At 40.8% G+C, this 22140-nt stretch overlaps 3 protein-coding genes across 3 annotated transcripts in view; all 3 read right to left on the bottom strand.

The window, feature by feature from the left end:
• Nucleotides 1-7977, bottom strand: part of kek3 (kekkon 3) — a 35860-nt gene extending 27883 nt beyond the window's left edge. The window contains exons 1-2 of the mRNA XM_017183161.3: nucleotides 7780-7977; nucleotides 5633-6127 (exon numbers count right to left, since the gene is read on the bottom strand). The gene's annotated coding sequence lies outside the window, so the exon portion shown is untranslated. The remainder of the gene's footprint in view (nucleotides 1-5632; nucleotides 6128-7779) is intronic.
• A 1443-nt stretch (nucleotides 7978-9420) lies between these two features.
• LOC108086203 (uncharacterized) lies at nucleotides 9421-10119 on the bottom strand. The gene is made up of 3 exons (XM_017183065.3): nucleotides 9888-10119; nucleotides 9571-9828; nucleotides 9421-9512 (listed from the first exon to the last, which is right to left on the bottom strand). The coding sequence occupies exons 1-3, from the start codon at nucleotides 10043-10045 to the stop codon at nucleotides 9488-9490; spliced, it is 441 nt and encodes a 146-aa protein (XP_017038554.1). The 5' UTR covers nucleotides 10046-10119; the 3' UTR covers nucleotides 9421-9487.
• A 10123-nt stretch (nucleotides 10120-20242) lies between these two features.
• Nucleotides 20243-21479, bottom strand: LOC108086207 (uncharacterized). Its single transcript, XM_017183069.3, has 2 exons — nucleotides 20890-21479; nucleotides 20243-20831 (listed from the first exon to the last, which is right to left on the bottom strand). Exons 1-2 carry the CDS (start codon nucleotides 21380-21382, stop codon nucleotides 20791-20793), a joined length of 534 nt encoding a protein of 177 aa, XP_017038558.1. The 5' UTR covers nucleotides 21383-21479; the 3' UTR covers nucleotides 20243-20790.
• Between the last annotated feature and the right edge of the window lie 661 nt (nucleotides 21480-22140).

Genomic DNA, 22140 nt, shown 5'->3' with positions numbered 1-22140 from the left:
GCAGTTACAGTTAGTGTTACATTATGCCACGCCCAGTGCGCCCATCTAAAGCAGACCAGACGCACATTTTTGGCCAGCATTTTCAAGCAAGTGATTTATGACAGGCTACATGGCGTATACTTGATATTCCCTTTTAGCCATTGCATGCAAAACGCATTTTCGCAAATTTTTAAATGGCTCGAGAAAAAAGGCAGGAAGAGGAAGTGAAGAAGCAAAAATGAGTGGCAAGAAATGGCACGCGCTCGAGTTAAAAAATTTAATTAAAATGCACATTTGTTTGTCCTTGACAGCGTTTTATATTTTTACTTAATTGGTAGAGCCGAGACGAGCAGCCTCTAAGCGAAATGAGAGCGATGAGCACACGCCAGGATGTAGGATTACACACACACACATACACACTGCACTGGCAGATGCGGTTAGATAGGGTTGGCTTCCAGAAACGTTGACACAGATACTAAAAACACGCACGACCAACCTGAATTAGTCGGCCCAGAAGTGTGCGAGCGACTCCAAAATGTAGTTAGGCAGGCAGGACAGGACGACATCCTTGTGCCATCTTGATGCCATTTTGCAACTACTCGAAATGAAAGCGAGCCCCGGCAGAAGTTAACTTGATTATGCAGGCGGGGGACACGTACATATGTAGTTGATCAACTTGCGTGAGATTTAATAGAATTGACGAGGTGGGAAAAGGCCCAAATGAAGGCGGGCACTTGGCGTAAACGGCAAGTGACATAAATGGCGAATCAAGCGGAGTTTATAGTGAGCGGATGAGGAGTTTGTCAGTTGAGAGGGATTATTATTCAGGAGGAAATTAAATTAATGTGGCTTGTACTGCGTCTTGTTTGTAGATATTTAATTCGGACACAACAAGGCTTAAAATTACACTCAATTCCTAACTGAAATTCTTACTGAATATCCATAATTTGAAATCATACATTCACTGCCAATTATTCAAGTGTTTTACTAATTAAGTATCCTCTCCGTTGACACCGGATACCTGCCTGCTGGGCATCCTCTTTTGGTTTCCAATTCCCACACAGCTTTTTCCGAAATCATTTCCGCCTGCTGGAGGAGAGACTTTTGCATTTCCAAGCGTGAACTTCTGCTGGTGTTATATTTCTGGCGGAAATTGGTAGCAGCATGAATTTGTTTGGACCCAGCTACGAGCTACGTGCCGCAACAGCTGCCAACTTACTGCAATTTTTCACATTCCAACCGAGTCAGACTGAGACCCCGAATCCGTTCCGACATCCCCTGCCTTTTATGGCACACAATTATGGGGGATTGGCATTAACCCGGAACTGGGACTTTGCCTGGGATCAGCCGAAACTAATATCCATTTCAGCTTGTCCCCTGTCCAAAACAAAACGCATTAAGGCGGAAGTGCATTTCGGATTTATTTTTGCATTCCGCATTTCGCATTTTGCGAGCGGAGACATGCACGTATTCATATTTACCTAAATAACTACTCCCAAAGAGGGGAGGACATTCTCCTGTTGTCCTTTTTATGATGGGCATACAAATGCTGTGCCAAAAGGATTTTACTTACAAACGAGCGAGCAGAGAAAAAAGTGCAGAAGAATCGCATTGTCCCTTTGGCTGAGCTCTGCTGGGAGAATGGAGGATGGAGGCTGGAGGAGGCAGTCGGAAGGACGAAGGACGCAGGACTATGGCGACGGGGTCATAAGACAGGGCATAGACAAGCGTACAAGGATATATAGTCTGTCCCTGCTGTGGCATACGGATTTGTTTTGCCCCGCTGCAGATGATGAGGACAAGCACGAGGATAAGGACGATGATGAGCCTGCTCCTTCGCCTCACTCTTTCTCTCTCTCTCTCAACTTATGTGCAGTCACGGTCTGTCTACTTTGTCGTTCGCCCCGGCTCACTGTCTCCGTCGCATCTTGGCTGGGACATGGGACATGCATAAGTGGCTGCCTCACAAAACTTGTTATTTGTATTTACTTTTGATTGTTGCAACTGCATTTTGTTCTCTGTTTTCCTCTGCAGACACAAGTGTCAACACAGAAATTGCACTTTACTTTAACTTTTATTCTCCGGCGGTGCTCTCAAAACAATTAAATGGCTGAGCTGCTCAGCAGCCAGTTGGCCCTTTACCCGCCCTCTGAGCTATTTTCGGGCTGCTGCATTTTTTATTGGCCAACTGTCAGGCTTGCTTGCCCTTAAAAATTTGCATTCCCCTCCCCCATCTCTTTTTCGGCCTCCCTCCTCCCCTTCTGCTTTTTTGCCATTTGTTTTCCTTGACGTCACTCACTACAAAATGAACTGTCAAATGGGAAAATCGAAGGCAGAGTCGTCGGGGCAAGTGAACGAAACGAGGCTGTCACTGCCTGAATGATGCTTTAATGGGACTCATGTCATGTTGTATAAAATAAATACTATATGGATATACAAATAAATGGCTATATGTGAGAAAAGAGAAGAGCATTAACAAACAAAAATAGTTTTGGAGATAAATTTGTGATTAAAAATACGCAAAATTTGATCTCTATCGTGAAAAAAACTATTTATAAATAAGTAAAATTGGGATTTTAATTAGTCACTATTATTATGCACATTTTAAAGGTGCTTCAAGGTCTTCAAATATTAATATTTGGAACTGACTCTCTTTGTTATTTCATTAAATAATCCAAGATTTACTATCTTTTGTATAATTCTTGAAAAAATGCTTTTCAAAAATGGTACATTTGGAATACTTCAGGTTCTTGAATCGCCTTTTTCCCTTGTTTTTTTCCTGCTTCATTCCAGCATTAAATGTCCTTATTGACTACCGTATTTGCTCCTTCGGTTCCACGCCACTTAACTGAACTCACTCAACTCGAATGCATTGGCTGGCAAGAAGGACCAACACATGACGTCACGAACAGGTCGGGACTCCTGTTGGCATTTCCCAAAGAACCGCCCCTCTCCAATGCCAGTTTTCCCCCATTTTCCATAGAAATAAATGCCCCGGCTGGTGGTGGCCAGTCACCCACAAATAGCATTTTGTGTCTATTTTAGTGTAATTTTCCACTTAAACGGTTTTTTCTCTCTCTCTCTCTCTCTTTCGAGGGCGGCTGCTGGGAAAGCCTTTTGGGGAAGTCCGACCCAGCAAGAAGTCATCTGCTGGTGCTGCGTCTGGCAGCCGCCAAAAAATGGCAAGTTGAAATGAAAATTATTGGTTCCCTCCCAGCTTTTCCCCCTGCTGAATATGGAGGAAGGGCTAAAATATATTGGACGGCCCCAAAATTGAGTTTGAGCGGTTTTTCCCACAAACACACACACACACGCCCCCCTAGTTTTTCACTCCTCTCCTATCGATTTCAATTGTGCTAAGGCAACTGTCTCTCCATCCGATTTTCCAGCCATTTTTCGCCGCCCCCTTTTCGCCCCTTTTCGCCCCTTTTCGGCCAACTTCAAAGTGAGCAGCGTGCAATGAAATTGACACCCGCAGCGTCGACTCCATTGGAATGAAACTATGGACGGGTGAAAAATAAATGTGTAACGAAATGGAAGCAACTCCCTGCTTTCCCATCCAGGATTCACCCTTTCCCGCCGCCTCCATTTTCCTTGGCAATAAAACCATTTTAATGAGATTCAAGCTTTAAATTTCGCGCTTTATTTACGTGAGTGTTGTGCAGGCGAGTGTAATGCGATGGGAGGGTCGAGGGTGGGTAAAAAGGCGGCTGGCCACAAGGGGCGGGGCATAAAAGTGGGCAAAAGTATGTTAACTTTGATGGCTTTGTGGAAGGAATTGAAGACATTTTTGGTACCCAGTGGAAATATAAAATTAAATTGATTTCAGGGATGTTGTTAGTATTTTGGATTTTAATGTTTGTTTTTAAATTTTAAGAACTTGTATATTAATAATTAATGATTTCCCCTATTCTCGAAGTCATCTTAAATTTTGAATAACATTTTAGTATCCCAAATATCATATTATAATTAGTATGCTTTTATGTGTGCTTTATTTTTAAGCTCTAACCAGTGAATTTTTAAATATTTTTCTTTATGTTTTATACAATCTATAAAATATTAAATAAATACAAAAATTACAGTAAAGTAAAACCGTTGCTTGGCATACAACCAAATATACCCCATCAAGGAATACCACAAAAAGGTGCCAACTCAATTATGTAGCTCCACGGGAATTTTAATTAAAAGCATGCAGATGATTTAATTGATTCCGGTGTATATAACGCATACGCCTTGTGGGCCACGGATGCCGGTGTCGACGCCGAGGCCAGGCGCCAAGCTAACTGCGTGGAATGTTCCATTACTGACCAACGCCAGCTAAGCAGGCCACTTAGAGAGAGTTGGGCAAATATTTTAACAACTTTGTTACGGCATTTTTACGAAAATTGGACGCCAGCTGGACTGCGAAGACAAAGCGCCTCCCGAGATGCGAGGTTTACACAGTTAATAATAAAAACCATTTACTATGCAAATATTTGATCGGCTGGCAGGTCAGCGGGGAGGAGGAGGCCAACGAAGGCCCAAGGATCTCGGTCCATCTCGGGCAATTTTTCACGCTTAGCATATGGGGAAATTTTGTTGAATTTTTGGCAGCTGGATGGATGAAAGATGAGCGGCGGAGTCAAGTCAGAAACCAAGTCGAGTGCCGGGAAATGTGTTTGCGATGGGCTAAGTATGCCTTACACTGTGCACATGCATTTTGAAATCCACCCCCTGACTTCTCTGCGTGTTTGCTTTGACTTTGAGCGTGGGAGCATCCATGAAAAATTAAAAAGGGATTTCCATGCGGCAGCTGAAAAGCATTTTCAATGGCGACTTGAGCAAGTTTTTCGGTCGCCTGTCAGCATTTTCCCTTTTGCGATTTTTCGCCGCCTCGGAAGATGATGCATGTCGGACATGTGCTCGAGATCGAGTGGAATGCGATGCAGTCAAGCATGTGGCCTGCATTTAATTATGGGGATTTCCCTGGGTTTTGCCAAAGCCAAGAGAAGCTAATTTAGCTGCAAGAATGTGAATTGCCTTGGCCAATATTCTGTGGCAAAAGGCACTTTCTCTAGCCACAAGTTTGTGGCTTCTAATGATGGGAAGTCAGGGACTATGGATTGTGTATCCTTTTTCCTTTAAGAAGAGGGTTTCATAAATATATTAAGAGATCCTTGAACTTAATAAACAAGAGTTCAATATATTTTAAACCCTTTTTACCAATTTCTTTATTTACTTTCTCAACTTTTATTAGTTGAAAAAGTATTTTCCTATTTAATTTTAAAGTTTCTCTCTGCCTGAAATATGTAAAATAAAACATAGATGGTAAACCTAAGAGCCATTACATTTTATTGTCAATTTAGTCAAAGCCACTTTTGGCCATCACTCCTGGCCCCCCGCACACTCATCCGGTGAACTTGTTTGCCAAAAACGAACAACTTTTCGTTGCACTTTCAACTCATCTGAAATTGCGATAGGTCAGGTTTTGTCAACCCCCGAGAAACGAGAAATGAAAAACGGAAAAACGAACAACGGGAAACGAGAGAGTTTCCATTAAATTCTGCTGCTCGATTCATTCCAGGGCAAAGGTGGCCGAGGACATCAATTTGCCGCCCCCGCTCCGTTAAACTCTAAATAAAATATAAAAAAGAGAATGTTGTTCGGGGCTTACCTTGTGCAATAATAAAAATTCGTTGTACAAGGTAGTTGGCAACTCGTAAAAGTGTTGCCAATGTTGATGTGGCTGCTGTTGCTGTTGCTGCTGCTGCTGCTGGTGCTGCTTTTGTTGTTTTAGCATCAAATGCTTTGGCGAACTTTTGGCTTAGTTGTTGTTGGCGATTTGTTGTTTGTTACTTTTGTATTAGCCATAGGACATAGTTGTTGCCATCGTTGATGACCGAGTGAGTGGACCTGCTGCCGCTGACGATGTTGATATTGCAGCCATGTTGCTGCTGTTGCTGTTGCTGATGCTGCTGCTGCTGTTCATTGTTTGTGTTTCGAGAGAGAGATAGAGTTTTAAAACGTTTTGTGCTTATTGTTTTAGCCACTTGTCATGGAATGAATTTGCAAACTATTTTATTTGCTCGTCTCACGCCCTTTTAGGCAATTGTAAACAATATCTGGCGCTTGCCCCTTTTTTCCTGATGAATTGTTTATGGGCATTTGGCTAACGATAAGGGAGAACAATAAAAATTTAATTTTTAAAATATATATTCACGTGTGCGGATTTCACATTTCACTCGCTTCCACTGACGATGATGATGGCCGTGGCAGCCCATATGCCAGAAGATTTATGACCAAACAAAATGGCAAGACAGCCCCCGCCGAAACCTGCTCCCCAGTGGCCCATGAATTATGCAATGAAATTTATTTCATTTTTCCCCTATGGGGTGAGAGGAGAGCACATGAGCATTTTTTAGGACTGAATGTCGGGGTCGTCGACAGACTTCTGTTATTGTTATAAATGTGGGAGAAATGATTCTTTAATTTATGAAAAAGAAGAAAATCAAGAAAATAAAGAACAAGTAGCGTATTTTTTCCAGCTCCATTAAAGCAGCGCTGATAACTTTTCACTGCGGCAAAGTTTGCCCGAGGACTCGTTGACACCTCGGATCCTACAGGATTCCCACTCCCCCTCCTGACCTCGGCCTGGCTCGCCTTCCTTCCACTTATTAGTCTGCGTTTTGCAAATATTTGCATACGAGGCACGTTTCAGTCATTTTTCTTCAGCTCATTCCTTTTATTTTGTTCCTATTATTATTATTACTCTTGCTCCTTCGCTGTGCCCTCATCCCACACTTCCTTCTTCAAGATTTTCCCATTTTTGCCGTTTCTGCGTCCTTTGTTAAAGTGTAAATGCGAGATTCCTTGGCACCATATTAAGCAGAATACTTAAAATGGGTAGAAAGTATGCAAAACGAAAAGTATTTAAATCAGTTATGAAAATTTTTAATGTCCACCAGTTGGTGTAGGGAACCCAAGCCAGTTACGAAGCAGAAAGTTTCTCCCAAGTAAAGATAATGAAGGGTCATAATAAAGAAAAACTTTCCATAGGAAACACTTTTAATGAGATGCTTAATGAAGTTTTTTAATTGGAGAAAAGCAAAAATATCTTGCGTTAATATTAATCTAAGAAGTCGCTGATCCTAGATAAAGTTAATCGGATTTATTACATTTTAAAATAAGATTTAACCTAAGAAATTAGTGCCTATAAGATTTCTAATCTTTATTTAATCTCCTTTCTTTATTGTAAAAATAAATATCCGACACACTTGTTAAACATCAAAATACCCAGGAAACTCGAGACTTAGTGCCCAATTTAAAAGCTGCCTTGACAAGGACACCCTCCCACCAATTGATATCCCCAACATCTCCCAAGGAACTAATCCTTAAGACGACCCCCATAATCCACTTAATCCGCCAAGCCGAACACGTTGGCCTCCTATCAGACAAATGATTTTGGAAAGAGAATAAAGGAGCGGTGTAAGGACATTTGGCAGGCTTCCTCATTTACCCAAGCCCCCCGCCTCCAGCGACCTGCTGATTGCTGCTGTATTTCGGGTCCCTGCCACATCAATTTGTAATTTGTAAATGAAATTGCCTTTGCTCGGCTTCCCTTTATTTTCGCCTGCTCCCTTTTTTTTCTCGCGCCCACCAGTAAAATGCAAATTTGTCAAATTGATTTAAAGCCTTGATGTTGGCCAATTTAAATGCCAAAAAATTAATTACACATGCAGAGGCACACGAACTGAGGAGGGTTTTTGCTTTGTTTTTGAGCTTCCGACATCACTTGACACTGTGTTTTCGGCTGCTTCGAACCTTTGATCTTTCCGGTGGCTTGCTAGCCTGATATTCGGATATCACTGCCCGATTCCCGAGATTCTCGATTCGCACTGGCACTGTCACCTCTCCACTTAATCAGTTGGCAGCTCCGGCCCAAGTCAAGTATCCGCACCGTTGGCCCGCCGCTAAACGAACTCCGTCGCGCTCCCGAGTGAACTGACTTACGGCCACGAGTAGCGCCAGCAGGTGACCCGACCTCAGCTTCGTTAGCAAGCCGAAGTTCGTCCTTATCACAGCCGAAGGGACAACACGAGAGAGCGCAACGCAGTCGCAGAAGAGAGAGCCGGCTTTCGTTGGTGTGTGGTGAATATACACTCACCAAGGGTTGGTGTAGCATCCCATGTGCTTTGGTGTGGTGTGCAGCTCTTATCAGTGTTATCAGACAAGGCTCTTATCGGTCTGCCAGAGCCACATCCTTCCCACATCCTTGCCGGCTGGCTGACGAATGTGGGCAGGCGTCTGCCAGGAATGTGCCAAAATGTCGAGCAAACAACGTCGCCAAACTGGTTTTTGTTTGTTTGTGCTTGAGGCTACGGCCGAATCACTTGCCAGAGGAGTGAGCTGATTTCTCAGCACTTGCTGGATTTCCAGAAAGTCACTCAGTTGTCAGATATGTCAGCAGTCAAGTTGTGGGGTTAAAGGTTACCAAAAGAGAAAATATAACAATAAGTTTATAATAAATAAAACTTTATGACTTTGGGAGTAGAATTTCTATTAATTAGTTAATTTTTAACTATAATCTTTAGTTAAAAATAAATTCTGATTTGAGGGTTTACATTTACTCACCGTGTTCCCTCTCCTCCATGATCCTGATGAAGAGCAATCCTGTCCTGTCTGAATCCTGTTTTCCTGCAGTCACAAGGACCCGGCCACATCCTCCTCCTCTGTCAGTTGTCAGCCTGTCACCTCGGAACATTCATTTTGACTCACTGGCTGCTACCATTCCAGAGTGTGTTTTGTTTTTGGCCAGTCCAGCGCAACACGATGCCAGAGCAAAAGGAAATCCATCGCACTTTCCTCGCTTGGCGCTTTCCTCGGGGCGAAATCAATGCAACGGCATGTCAGCCTGGTTTATTGGCTTCCATTTGGCCCGCTAAAGAGGCCAAACTAATTACCGTGCATAATAAATCAGATCCCTGTCATAGTCTGCCATTAGTTTGACACCACCCGCTCCTCGAGGTCTTCTAGCATTTATGCAAATTGGAAGCAGTGCCCGGGGCGAATATCGCTGTATCGGACGGACGGACGGACGGACGGCTGCCTTCTGCATTATTAATTGCAATTTGTTTGCTATTTTTCCCAAGGAAAACTCCCGCTTGTAACCTAATAATGGTCAAGCACGGGCTTGATTTCGTCGGAGTGAGTATTTGTGGCTTTTCCTTTTGCCTTTCCCCCTGGACAATCGAGTTTATTTATGCAAAATTAATTGATTTCTATTGAAAACGAAGGGATAGCAGTGAATGCAATTGACACATTTTCCCCAGGACAACACCAGAAGGGGGGGCACAATGACGGGTAATTTATAATTGTGGCTCAATTGAGAGCTTTTAAAACGAGATCCTGCGGTGATTGGGCCAAATTGTCACAAATTGCTTGGCAAAGGAAAAAGATTGAAAATATGCTGAGAATGCACTTTCTATAGAGCTTTTTATTCCGCCATTAAAACAATAACAAATTTAGGCCACTAATACTGAAGAAATGACTGATTTCTAAGGAATACATTATAGATTAATTAAGTATAGTCATTAGATTTTAGTTCAACTCAACCTCAACTGCCTGAAAAAGTTAACCCGCTTGCGAGCCTCGGACAGATTGTGCATGTGATCGTCCAGGAACTTGGAGCCCAGTCCAGTTGTAAACTCAAAATCATTCTTGGGCCTTCGGTTAAACAATACATCAGGAGATCCTGTCTTTGGGGTAATCGGCTTGCAACGGTTGGGATAAGGCTGCGAGAATTGTCGTCTATAGGTGGATAGCATCGGGGGTTCCATGCAGTCTTCCACGGCGCCTGTTCCATAACGGGGACTGCAGAAAAATATATTTTAATAATATATAATGATAAATCCATCTCAAGAAATTCCTACTCTTCCATTCTGAAAGATTGAAAGTTAAGCAGCTTCTTCTTTTGTATGGGAATTGCCTTTAAACCGTTGGCGCCCTGCTCGAGCATTGACTGTGTGGTGGTCTGCAGCTCATCCTTGGTTATGGACTCCCACAGCTTGGTCTTCTTTTTGCAGGCCATTCTGATAAATACAAAATTGTTCTGGGTACCTGAAGGTTTTCTCAATGGGAACTCATTTTGCGTAATTCCCCAAAACAGAAATCACATCATTAAACAGAGAAACACGGAAAGTGAGTGAGTCGGGGGCAACATATTATGAATGCCACAATTGAATTCACAAGCGGATTTATTGTGGGCGGAGGCAAATGGCTTCTGATTCAATAGCCGATGAAAATGAAAATCGAATAGTGGGTCAGTGGTGGAAAATGCACAGGATCAAAGCCAAAAGGGGGCGGCATGTGGGTGGTTAGTCAGTGTTTGCTGCTTCGTGTGTGTTGTGTGTGTGTGTGCGCTTTGGTGTGTTTAGTGGGTAGCCCCGGCTACAATGGCCAATAACAATGGCCGTTTGGCTCTTTGGCGTTTCTCATAATGAGCTGCCACCTCTGTTTGCTCGTGCAGCGACATTAATACGGGCTAATTAAACAAACATTATGTGCATCCCTCTCTCTGTGTGTGGAAGTGTGTGCGAGTGTGGGTGGATTGGGTGAGTGAGAGTGTAATAGTGAGCGGAGATGGCAAAGTGATTTTGGTTTTATTATATATAATATATAAATATACAAATAATTTCTCTAATATCTAAAATAAATATTAATAATCATTGATATGTCCAAAATAAAATTATAATTTTCCTTTAATCCATTAGTTATATTATAAATAATACATTTTTGTTTTTTATTTATTTTAACAAACACTTAAATTGCTTTTTATACCAATCCTTAAATTAATATTATACCCTACTATAGAGCTCCTCCCGACTTAAGTCTCCTTCCCATCTCATTCTGCTTGGGTTCATCTTTTATCGTGCTTTTGCCTATCGGACATCGGGTCATCGATGACACCAAACCAAATGCTCAACAACATAATGCCGCCGTGGCGGATTCCGGGCAATCGGAAGTGAGGCCGAAAATGAAGCGGGTGGTGTCCGTGTGGTTGGGGGAGGATGAGGCGGCATGTGGCTCATAAATTATGGGGCAGCGTTTTGCATACACTGCATTTTGCGGTGCATAATTTGCATTTTTAAGCATTTTCACAGTGCATTGGGCATAATTAAAAGCAACAGCGTCATGGACAATCCAGATAGCAAGTCCAGCTTCGATTTCGAATGGGTTTTTGAGGAAGACTTTGGGCCTAAAGGCACTGAGAGAAATCTTTTGAAGCGATTTGAATTGCTAAATATTTTTAAGTAGCTTTTAAATGTAAAGTTTTGAGAAGATTTTGGTTAGTTTAGACCAAACAACAAATTCTTTTATTTTAAGAAATATATTTCCCTAGCTTATTTATACATTTCTTCTCAGTGCAAAAATATTTGCAACATTCGAGCTTCCCTCACCTTTAAGTTTTCTTCGCACCCTCCCCAAGTTGACTTTTCCAAGGTTTTCTGGGCTGTCTTGGCAGCTGCTGGGGCAGGCAGCCGTGGCGCACTTAACAAATTAATGTCAAGCCACAATAAAAGTCAACAGCTGGTTGCTGGGGCGGCGAAAGGCAAAGCCGAGTGCAATGTCATGCTGCGTCTTAGTCGGTGTCGGGGGGTGGTGGTGGCACGTGCAATGAACAGAATCCGACACACATAAGTTAAACAAATATATAGTGCGCACCCGCGCACACATAAAAATGCAGATGCACTTGCCCAGATGCTCGGCGCCATAAAGTCTCCCGGGGAAAAAGCGAAGAAGAACTGCACCTGCTGCTGCCAAAGATGCCAGATTCGAGATGCGAGATTCGAGATTCGAGCGTTGAGATGCTGAATCAAATTTCAGATATTAAATAATCGAATTCCTTGCATGCACACCATTTCATATTCACGTTCTCGCACATTCATCCGCATTCGCACTCATTTCACATTCACATCCGCACTTTTACTCACGCGGAGGGAAAGTTTGCCCTTCTTCCTGTCATTTTCCAGCAAATGTTTTGTATCTTTAAGCGTTTTCTTCCGAGACTTTCCGCTTGACATATAATTTTTATGAGGCAATGCAAGAGCGTGGTTAGGATTTTCAAATATTACAAACATTCAAATTACTCAATTCCATAAATAAATATATTTCTTAAACATTTAATTATGTACAGCTTCTTAAAACAACATTAAATTTAACTTTAATCTAATCCTTCTCCTTAAATTTGTGTACAGCTCTGGCCTCGCATAGTTTCTGTATCCTTTCGTTATCCTTTATGAGCAAAAACTTGTGGCACGCACGTCCGCCCCCAACTTTTGATGGCTGAGGTGTGAAATTTTCCAAGCTTCGCGAGGCAAATAGGCATAAAATTATTTAAAACTCGGGCTCGGGGACTGCATAAAAGGATGCGGCATAAATGCGTGGCAGTTTCTTCTCCCTTTTTTTTCGCACTTCACTCGCTTTTATACATTTTCTTCTAGTTCTGAAGTGAGGTTGCTGCAAGTGGGAGTTTTATTTCTGTCAACAATTTTAGGGGTTTTTATGGTATATTGCTCAGCTTTAGCTAGGGCTTATGTTTAGATGAAATCTTTAAAAATCGGAGGATCCTTTTCCAAGATAATATCCAACGAAATAAATTCGGGAATTGTAACATTTCTTAATTTTATGTAAAGGTTTTTCTTATTTTTCTTTAATTAAGAAACGGTCTTGGACTATATTACTTGAAGGAGTTGAAAGACGGATCTGGTGAGACATCGCAGAGATTCAACGAGGACTTCTCTATGGGTTTTCCCCTTTTTGCAAGATTTTCCTAGAGATTATTAATAAAAGTTATTTTAAAACCTTTAAACAGAACCGATTTTCTGGTTTTTCTTTATCCTGACTCTAAATCTCATACTTACATCCTCCGTAGCGTATGGATATTTGCGTTTGCGGCTATCTGAATACAATTCCTTCAGTGTAATATCTTTTGTACTTGTACCTCTTTCCATTTTTCTGTTTATATACTGTAAAGTCTGAAATCTTTTCAATTTTCTCTCCTTCCGAGTGGAGTTCCATAGCCTCCTGCTGGATGCTGCTTGGCCGGGAAAATTCATATGACTTTCGCTTCTGTTGCCGGTTTTTGCCAAATGAACTTCCTGCGGCCAAAACAACTTCACGGCACTTTGAGCCGGCCCATGGTAACGTGGTAACAACTAAGGGGGCTGCGGAGGGGTTGGTGGAAAAATGCAGTTAAATGAGCGGAAATGCAAAATTAACTCGCCACGAAAGAGCACAGAACAAACAAAGAAATTGTTGTAAAACTAAAAAAAAAAATACAAAAAAATGACCACCCCCTCTCACGCACACACACACACTCGCTCACTGGAAAAGCGAAGAAAAATGAAGAGGAAATAGAGAATGAGAAAATCAAGTGGCGTGGCACCAGAAAAAAAGGGGGAGGAAAAAAAGCAATTGAAAGCAAGTAAAGCGGCAGGAAACCGAGAGGAGAGCAAAAAAAATACATATAATAGCAGAATAAACGTTGCCACTTGGCCAAATTTAATGCAAATATTTGGCCAGCCGCAAAGGGAAATGTTGTTTTTCCTCATCCTGCCGACAGCCTTTTATTGTCTTTCGCTAATGTGATGGTCGCTCGTGAAGGCGATCGGTTAATATGAAGTGATTAAGGGTTTTAAGCATTTGTTTTAAATGTTTTTAAATTTTTTTATATTCTAAAATTTATTTCATTAATAAAAGTAGATGGAATTCCCTCTATTCCGGAAGATTTAATACTATTTTAAGTAATTTTTGACACTTATCTAAACTCAAAAGCCTTTACAAAATATTTAATCATTTATTAACCCTTTGAATTTGATCAAAATACCTTTGGTTAGAGCATATAAAATAAATAATTACCTTCAAATCAATCTTAAAAATTGTTATTGTTAAATTAAACCGAATTTACACAACTCAAAGACCATTTTCCACTTCAGGCTTTTCAGCGTAATGGAAATTGCCTGGAAATCTCTACCAACCATAAAGCAAATTTCCACGCGCCTTTTAAAAATATATATATACATTTCCGGTAGCACCCCTGCAAATTATCCCTCCCCCCCGCTACCAAAGAATTCCGCTGAGCTTGATAAATAGAAGAGGAGCATTTTGAGAATTGTGCATGATTTATCTTTACTTTGGCCCCGTTTTATGCCGCTCTGCTGTTTATTTCCTTGCTGCGACAACGACAACGGCAACGCACTTTTCGGGATTTTCGAAATTGTATTTAATTGCTGGGGTTTGCAAACCAACAGGACCAGGCTTCGCAACGCACGAGGAAGTCCTTCGCTTGGCATTTAAAATTAAACAAACATTCAGCCTCGCCATGGAAATGACAATAAAAATAGCATCAAATTTATGGCATACCGAATTCGGGAGGAGAGGAAAGAGGGAAAACGAGAGAAAATGGCAAGGAGGAGCTGAGCTCGTCGAGGACATTTTATTCTCATGCATCTACTCTCTGTTTGGTCCTATTCCATTTTGGCCTTTTGCTGGAGCTTTTCACTTGAAAAAAAGGGATGAAAATAGCTTAAGTAATAAATGTTGAACTGAAGATTAAGAAAAAATATTATTTTTGAGGGGTTTTTACTTTAACTTAAGTATTTTTAAACTATTTGTAATATAAATTTATATACTTTTCCTGTTTTAAATCAATTTTAAAATAAAAAGGTAATCAGAAAATATTTATTTAAAATGTTCTAACTAAAATACAAAGTGTATACAGTTTATAATTGTTTTAAAATAAAATTCTTTTCTTTTTTGACACATTTTTTCTTTCACTGTCCTTTGGCAAGTGGCGTCTGTTAACTTGGCACTGACTTTGGCTTTTTCAGTCGCACTGACTTTGCACAATTAATGGCCACCTTCTGCCGCAGCTCCACCGCTCCGAAGACCGCCGCTGCCATTCCCAATTTCGCGCAATTATTGCGGGCATTGTGTGAGAACCTTTTGCCAAGTGTCTTGTGTGTCATCGTCACCGCTAAATTTAACATAATCCTCGGATGCTTCGGAGCGAATGCTGCCCACTGCGCCTTCCGTGCTCCTTTTTCGGGCGCCAGGAAATTTGTTGGCAGCTGACGCGACTTGGCCAGGATGTTGGGTGCGCGGTGTCGTCCTTTGTTAGCCCTTTTTCTTCGGCCGCCCATTCTCCGCGCTAGCCTTTCTTCTGGCGCATAATTAATTTCACGTTCTTGCCAAAAATTATGCGACAGGATTCGTTTGCTCTCTGTGTGTCTGTCTGTGGGGATAGAGGGGGAGTCCTTCACTTTGATTCCACTGCGCACGGCTCGTTGGCTTCAGCTTGCTTGTTGTATTTGTTTTGCATTTTGGCAGCTTAAGTCCTTTAAAAAGGACACTCAACTTGGCCAATTGTGCTCAGCTTAAATTACAAAGTTCCTCGAAATAATCAGTGTAAACAGCTAAGCTGGGAGCTCTTGAAATAAGTAAATTGTATTCATTAAATGTTTAATAAACTAAGAACAAATAGTATTTAGAATAAATATATTATTTGTTGAACAAAAGAAACACATTTTATGAGCTTGACTTTAAATTATTTATGTATCAGAATTTCTTTATAATAATTAAATACATTCCCCTAGCTGTCTCTCATTTATATTTACATCATTTTAAAAGTGATTGAAATCTTTAACCCTTTTTATTTGTCATAACTTCTACTTGTTAAGCTTATGTCCTTTGTAAAGGAATTTATCTACACCACCAGCTTAAGCACACATTGAAAGCTTAATATCGGCATCAAGCCAAGCAGCTTGACTCAAATCGACATCCTAGAATGCTGCTGCATTCAATAAATGCAAACAAGAGTCGTGCCAGACAAACACCATCAGAAATGTGTATTTATCGATGACCCCGGCTTAATCTTTGGCACATTTCTCTTCATGAATTGAATAGCCATTCAGCCATGGTCTTCCCCTCCATTCACACTTGCTGCCGCTTATAATTGTTTCGCAGCTGCAATCGATAACAATTTAAATCCATTGCTGCCAATAAACAATTATTGCAGCTACAGCAGGAACAGCCTGCTGTGTTCCTCCCCACAATTCGGGCCGAATATTTCCACATTCACCACCATGCTAACAGGGCTCAAATGGGTTCTAGGCCATCAGCCCCATTAGCCACAGGCTGGTAGTCGCATATAAGCCAACGGACATTCGGACATTCGAATGCCGAGCCGCTGAGCTTTTTATCTTCATAAAAACGCCGCCAGACAAAATACACACACATTCAGAGCCCTGGTAAAAGCGAAATTCATTGCAAAAATTCTCAAAAAATTGGCCAACGAAAAATTGAGTGAAAATTCAGGAGGGAAATAGGCGGACAATCCATCGAGGAGTACTAAATAAAGTTTGCACTGAAAAACTATTAGGGAGTCGGCACAGAAGCAAGAAAAAAAATCACTTAGACAAAAAATAACAACAGCCCAGCAAAAAGAACAAAAAGGATTCAATTATTCAGGGAAACGACTATGTGACACCCAGTTTTTGGGTTTCTGGTTAAAAATGTGCTGCATACCGAGAGGGGTATTTATTATTATTATTATTATTATTTGAAACAAAAGAAGCTTTCCATAAATCTGTCTTAAAATATTATGAATTTTGATCATTTTTGTGTCGAAAGGGTAATATTAATTATAGATTTTAGTTTATAATTTTTTAAGTTTTTTATCCTCTTTAAGTTTTAGTCAGAAGCTTACAAATCAGTGATGGAGTCATTTCCGACCCTATAAACCATATATATTCTTGATCAGCATCAACAGGCGAATCTTTCTAGTTTTGTTTGGAGGAAAAATAATTTTTTTAATTTTTTTCAAAATTTGATAAGGGGTGTTACATCATTAAAAATGTAAAAAATCAACAAAAATTTAAATTTTTTTAAATTGAAAATTTAGTATGCAGATTTATAAGCCTTTTAAAAACTAAGACAAAAAAGCTTTCCGAAATGAAATTGATGCATTTTTGGCCTAGTTATGAGCGATTTCAATCTGAAAGGGTATATAAATTTCGGCTTTTCGAAGTTAGTTTTATTTCGTGTTTTATATATTTATATCCTATTATTGTGCACTTTTAAAAACTTTTTCTAAATAGTTTTACTATGATTTAAAATTATTTTAAAATATTTAAACCAATTCCTTACCACTCATAAACCCCACATACCCTTCTTTTTAACCAAATACCTCCTATAGAACTTTTTCCACCCATAGATATTTGCAAATTCAAAGAGAGAGGCAATGAAATGGCAACCAACGACGACTGTTTGGGATTGGAGAAGTTCGAGGTGGCCTTTTGGGGGAGAAACAAGCCGAAACAGGAAATTAAAATCGAATCGTGTGTGTGCTTTGAATTGTGCATCTTCCATCTGAGCACGTGTATCCGACCAGCTACTATATATGTAGATATATATCTGTGCATTTAGGGGGGACAACCTCCAACTCCTTCCGATAAGTAGACGACGCCCCAGCAGAGCAAAAAGTGTTTAATTTGATAGGGCCCCGGGGATTCACAGAGGGGCAGTCAAAAAGTTTGCACCGTTACCTTGACTCGTAGAATTTATGTGCAAAGTTTTTCCGCGTCTGCTGCTGCTGCGTCTGTGTCTGTATGGGTGTGTGTGTGTGTGTGCGTGGCCAAATTATGCAATTTTAACGCATAAATTTCATGACTCGCGACCGGCGGCCATTGCAGGGAGGAAGCCCCAGTTTCGGTCCTGGCAACTTGGGTTACAGCTTCCCGCCAGCTTCCACTTCCTCGGCTTCGGATTCCCCCGGCAACTTTGGCCCGAAGTTCACACAAGTGCGACTGTCTAATTAAAGCGTCCAGCTGCCGGGACATCTTTCCTGCCCCAGTCTCAGGGTCCCCAACCCATGCTCATTTTCAGTGCCAGGGCCAGTGCAATTTAAATGCAGTTCCCACGAAATAGGAAAAACGCGTTTTATGGCCTCACAGAAGGGTAACTAGAATACCAGAAAAGGAATTATATATATCTGTAACGTTAGATATTTCTTTATAATTTAAGAGAATTTAATTTAATTTAATTTTAATATCTAGAAGAATTTATAGAAAATTAAAAAAAAAATTAATGACACTGGTTGCTCTTAAAATCCCTTCCTGATATAACATTTAAAAAATCCTTTTTCTCAAGTTGCCAATCTGCTCAGATATTCATATATCCCGGCAGTGCATTAATCAACTTGGAGTGTATTCCATCTTCGTCTCGCCGTGACTCCTGGGCAGCCGAGAGTTTGGTGCCGTTGCCCGCTCGTAAATATAAAAGTTGGCATCGCTCCCCGGAGACAAATCAGTTTGATTTTGATTGCATCTTTTACGGCCTTTGGCACCTTATAACTTTTTCCGCCTCACCTGGACGAAGCCACGTGAACCCTGAAGTGGCCACAAGGGGTGTTTGGGGAAGCTTGAGGTCAAGCTGGAGCCCCAGGCAAATGTTGGGTTGAGTTTCTATCATGGCTGACGCTTGTCTTAATCCAAAACATATGCACTGGGGAAAAATTAACCTATATATATACTTTTAGATATTAATTGAGCCTAGTTAACTTGTAAAAAGTAGCTTAAAAAATTAAGAAAAAGTGTTTAGTTTTTTAAAAATATAACTAAAATATTAATAAACAAATTAATATTGTATAAATGGTCAAAAAGTCCTATAATCCTTAAAAAAAATATATTTTTAAAATCAAGTTCTTCCAGTGCCCATTTATCCTTCCGCTCACCTGCAGTTTGGCATCATTGGGCCATGTCCTGTATGTGTTTCGTCATGTTTTGTCGCTCGTCCTGCGAACCCAACCCCCTTAGCCATTCGCCGTTTCGACCCGTTTTACTCGTACTTCCTGGGATAAGCTTGTAAAACTTTTCGCAAGCCAGCAGCAGGCGAAAGGAAGCGATGGAAAAAAACTTGACTTTGTTTATTTGTTGTTTCGCTTTTTCTGGCTTTGTTTGCCGGAAGTTTTATGCGTGAGCCGAAAGGTGACCAAAAGGCAAGGAGAACATGGTGCTCTTTAATAAATCTCCTCCGGGGAAGCACCAAAAAAGCGGAGGAAATATTTAAGCAGAGGGAAAACCTCGGTGTGCCATGGCAGCCGGGAAAAAATGTCACACACAAAATGCTTTTACAATTGAAATGTCAATAATGTTTTATGACATTGCAGCGCAACGGAACCGGCCGAAGGACTAAGGACGAAGGAAAATAAAGAGAAGGGGGTCCTTCCTTCCCTCTGTCTCTCCCGGAAAATATTTTCATTTGCCTGACAAAATTGACATGCAACAGCAATCAAAAGCGAAGGCTTAGGGCGGGCAACCAGGAAAGGGGGTTGGCGGTGCCATTTTGCGGGGGTGCCAACAAAACAGGACAACATTTTGTGGCCTGTCTTGCGGTGTTTGCCCGAAATTGGCCAGAAACGGGTCTCGCAAAAAGTACAAACGAAAAAGGGACTGAGGAAATCCAATTCAAAATGCCATCAGACATTCTAATTTCATTCATTTTTCAATACAATTCCAAGGTCCGAGCCACTCACTTCCTTGTGGCCGCATAAATTGTGATTTCGATAAAGGACCAAAACACGGAAACAACTGTGACTAGAACAGTGACTGTGACAGGTTTGGGGACTTCCTCCATGACTCCCAGTGTTGGTTTACCTACACTCGATCTGGACAAATTGAGTTGCCTGATTTTCCTCAATTTTAACAGCTGAAGGAAGGGTTATCTGTCTTGATTATAGAAATCAATTTTTTGTATGCATTCTGGAAGTATTATTTTTCAGAAGATAACAACACTTTCTAGGATAAAGCAGAAATAATTACATGCTTCCTATATTACTATTTTAAGTAAAAAGTACCCCCCTAATATTATCTTAGAAAATCCCAGCTCATAAATATTTAAAGAATTATCCCAGACTCTCCTGCAAACTCTCCCTTGGCTGAAGGTCATTAATTGAACTCGAAACTGGGACTTGGGGGCGAATAGAAATTAGCCATTCCGCATTGTTTAATAGCAAGGGCAAAATTCAATTGTAAGTGTAGGGTTCGCCGCAAAAGGATAATTAGCATCATAAAGCACCATGGCAGTGCTCTTATGTAAACTAATTAAATCTGCAGCAGCAGCGATAACAATTGTGCTAAGCCTCGATGGCAGGGCTTCGTGCAGAATGCAATCACAAATTAATTGTGACAATAATTGCTTTATAAATAACAGTAAGCCCACGTTCAACTATAGTTACCTTGTTCCGTGCAAGTGTATATGTTTATTAATACTTGTGGGTGTAAGTGTGTGCAGGTGCACAAGTGAGTGTGTGTGTGAGTGGAATTTATGAGCGTCAACCATTGAAACGTTCTGCGGCAGATTACTTAATAAGCAAGACAAGTTGATTTAAAGCCGCAACTCAAGTTGACGGCATAGGCACTGAAGGAATTTGTTTTCTAAAAAATTTTTGAAAATTTCTGACTGATTGTATATAAATATTAACAATTTAAAACCCTTAATTGGGACTCAAGAACCTTGGAGTTTATGTTTAAATCATAATTAACTTAAATAAGAGAAATCAAATTCCATAAGCTATGTATAAAATTATGCTATTCAACATAATTTCGTTCAGTGCATTAATGAGTTGGAGAGAGGCCAGGCAGCTGAGCTAAACGCTTGCCTAATGAGGCCAACGGGGCGTATGATTGATTTAGGTAACTGTTAGTGGGGGCTGGTTGAAATCCGCTTGGGGCGCGGATTTCGATTTGCATAATTCATAATTTAATTGATTCGCACTCAAAAGATGCGTCCCGACTTTAAATTGAACCCGAAATAAGCTGGAAATAGAGCATTATAAGGAATTGCGAAATTAAGGCTTATAAACTCACTACTCACCAGCCATAATCACTGCTAACATTCCTAAAATATAAAGAAACCCCTTGAGCCAGGCCTTGGGAGTGAGTAACTTTTTCTGGCACTTGGATTTTTTCTTGGCCAGATCATCGGTTTGCAAGTGCACCGTTATAGGTTCTTCTTCGAATTGCAGTATTTTCCCAGGATCCAACTTGATCAGAACATCGGTAGAGTTCCAGTCCACCTCCTCTGTATGTGCGATCATAGCCAGTGGAATGCTCCTCACAACCAGAGAGCACTCAGGAATATCCTCCTTAACCGGCTTTAGTGTTACAGTTACTTCGGTGGTATCGTAAGACTTCACCCTGCCTCGCATTGGAGTCACACTGTAGACGGTGTCCTTGTCGATTTGGATGCGATAGATCACATCCTCGCCACTGGCATTGATCATCGTTATCATTCGCTTTTGGAAGTGCGCGATGGGAGCCTGGAAGCTCAGGCTTAAGGGAGAAACAATTAACTGATCGCCAGACATTTCAAGGAATTTACAAATAAAATATTCAGATTAAAATTGATTTTTTATGCGATCGCTACGAAGTTGTAACTTGGGAGATTCAAGAAACCAATTTAATTAATGAAATATTTTTCAAAGCTGCCTATAATTGTATCTACATAAATAATATTATGATGGAATTGTGTGTAATAAGGACTTTAAGAGGTTATCTAATATTAAATAAACTCACCAATAAATCTTTATAAAATTAAAGAAATCAATTATACATATTCTTAACCTAATTAAATAAAGAAGCATAACTCAGTGACCTAACCCACACAAGCCCTGACACAATTACGTAAGATTTAAGGGGCTCACTTTACGATATTCCCTGGTCCTGGTCCCTGGTCTTATCCTGATCCACTTGAGTTGTCCTGGGGGAAGGAAGAAAGATTCGGCGAGTCGCCGCTCATTATGTAAATTGTATTCCTTGTGTATTTGCCACATCGATAACATTATTAGCAACAAATGTCCACAGCCTTGGCTGCTGACCAATTTTGTCAGCTTTGCCAATTTGCGCCGACCCTCGTCTTTACTTTTTTCCCTCCAATATTCCTTTTTTTTTCTCTCTCTCTCTCTCAATGGGCTGCCTTGGGTTTTTGGAGTGCGTCCGCTGTCAACGGCATTTGTTGGAAGCTTCCCCTCCACGATTTCGTCCTTTTTTTTGTCGCCCAGCATCCCATTCAGACTCGTGAAGCAGCCTGCATTGTTGACAGCCAGCAGCCCAGCGACAAGTTTTC

Source organism: Drosophila kikkawai, chromosome 2L (genome assembly GCF_030179895.1).
Source record: "Drosophila kikkawai strain 14028-0561.14 chromosome 2L, DkikHiC1v2, whole genome shotgun sequence".
Classification (NCBI taxonomy): domain Eukaryota; kingdom Metazoa; phylum Arthropoda; class Insecta; order Diptera; family Drosophilidae; genus Drosophila; species Drosophila kikkawai.
This window is presented reverse-complemented; position numbering and strand designations above follow the sequence as displayed.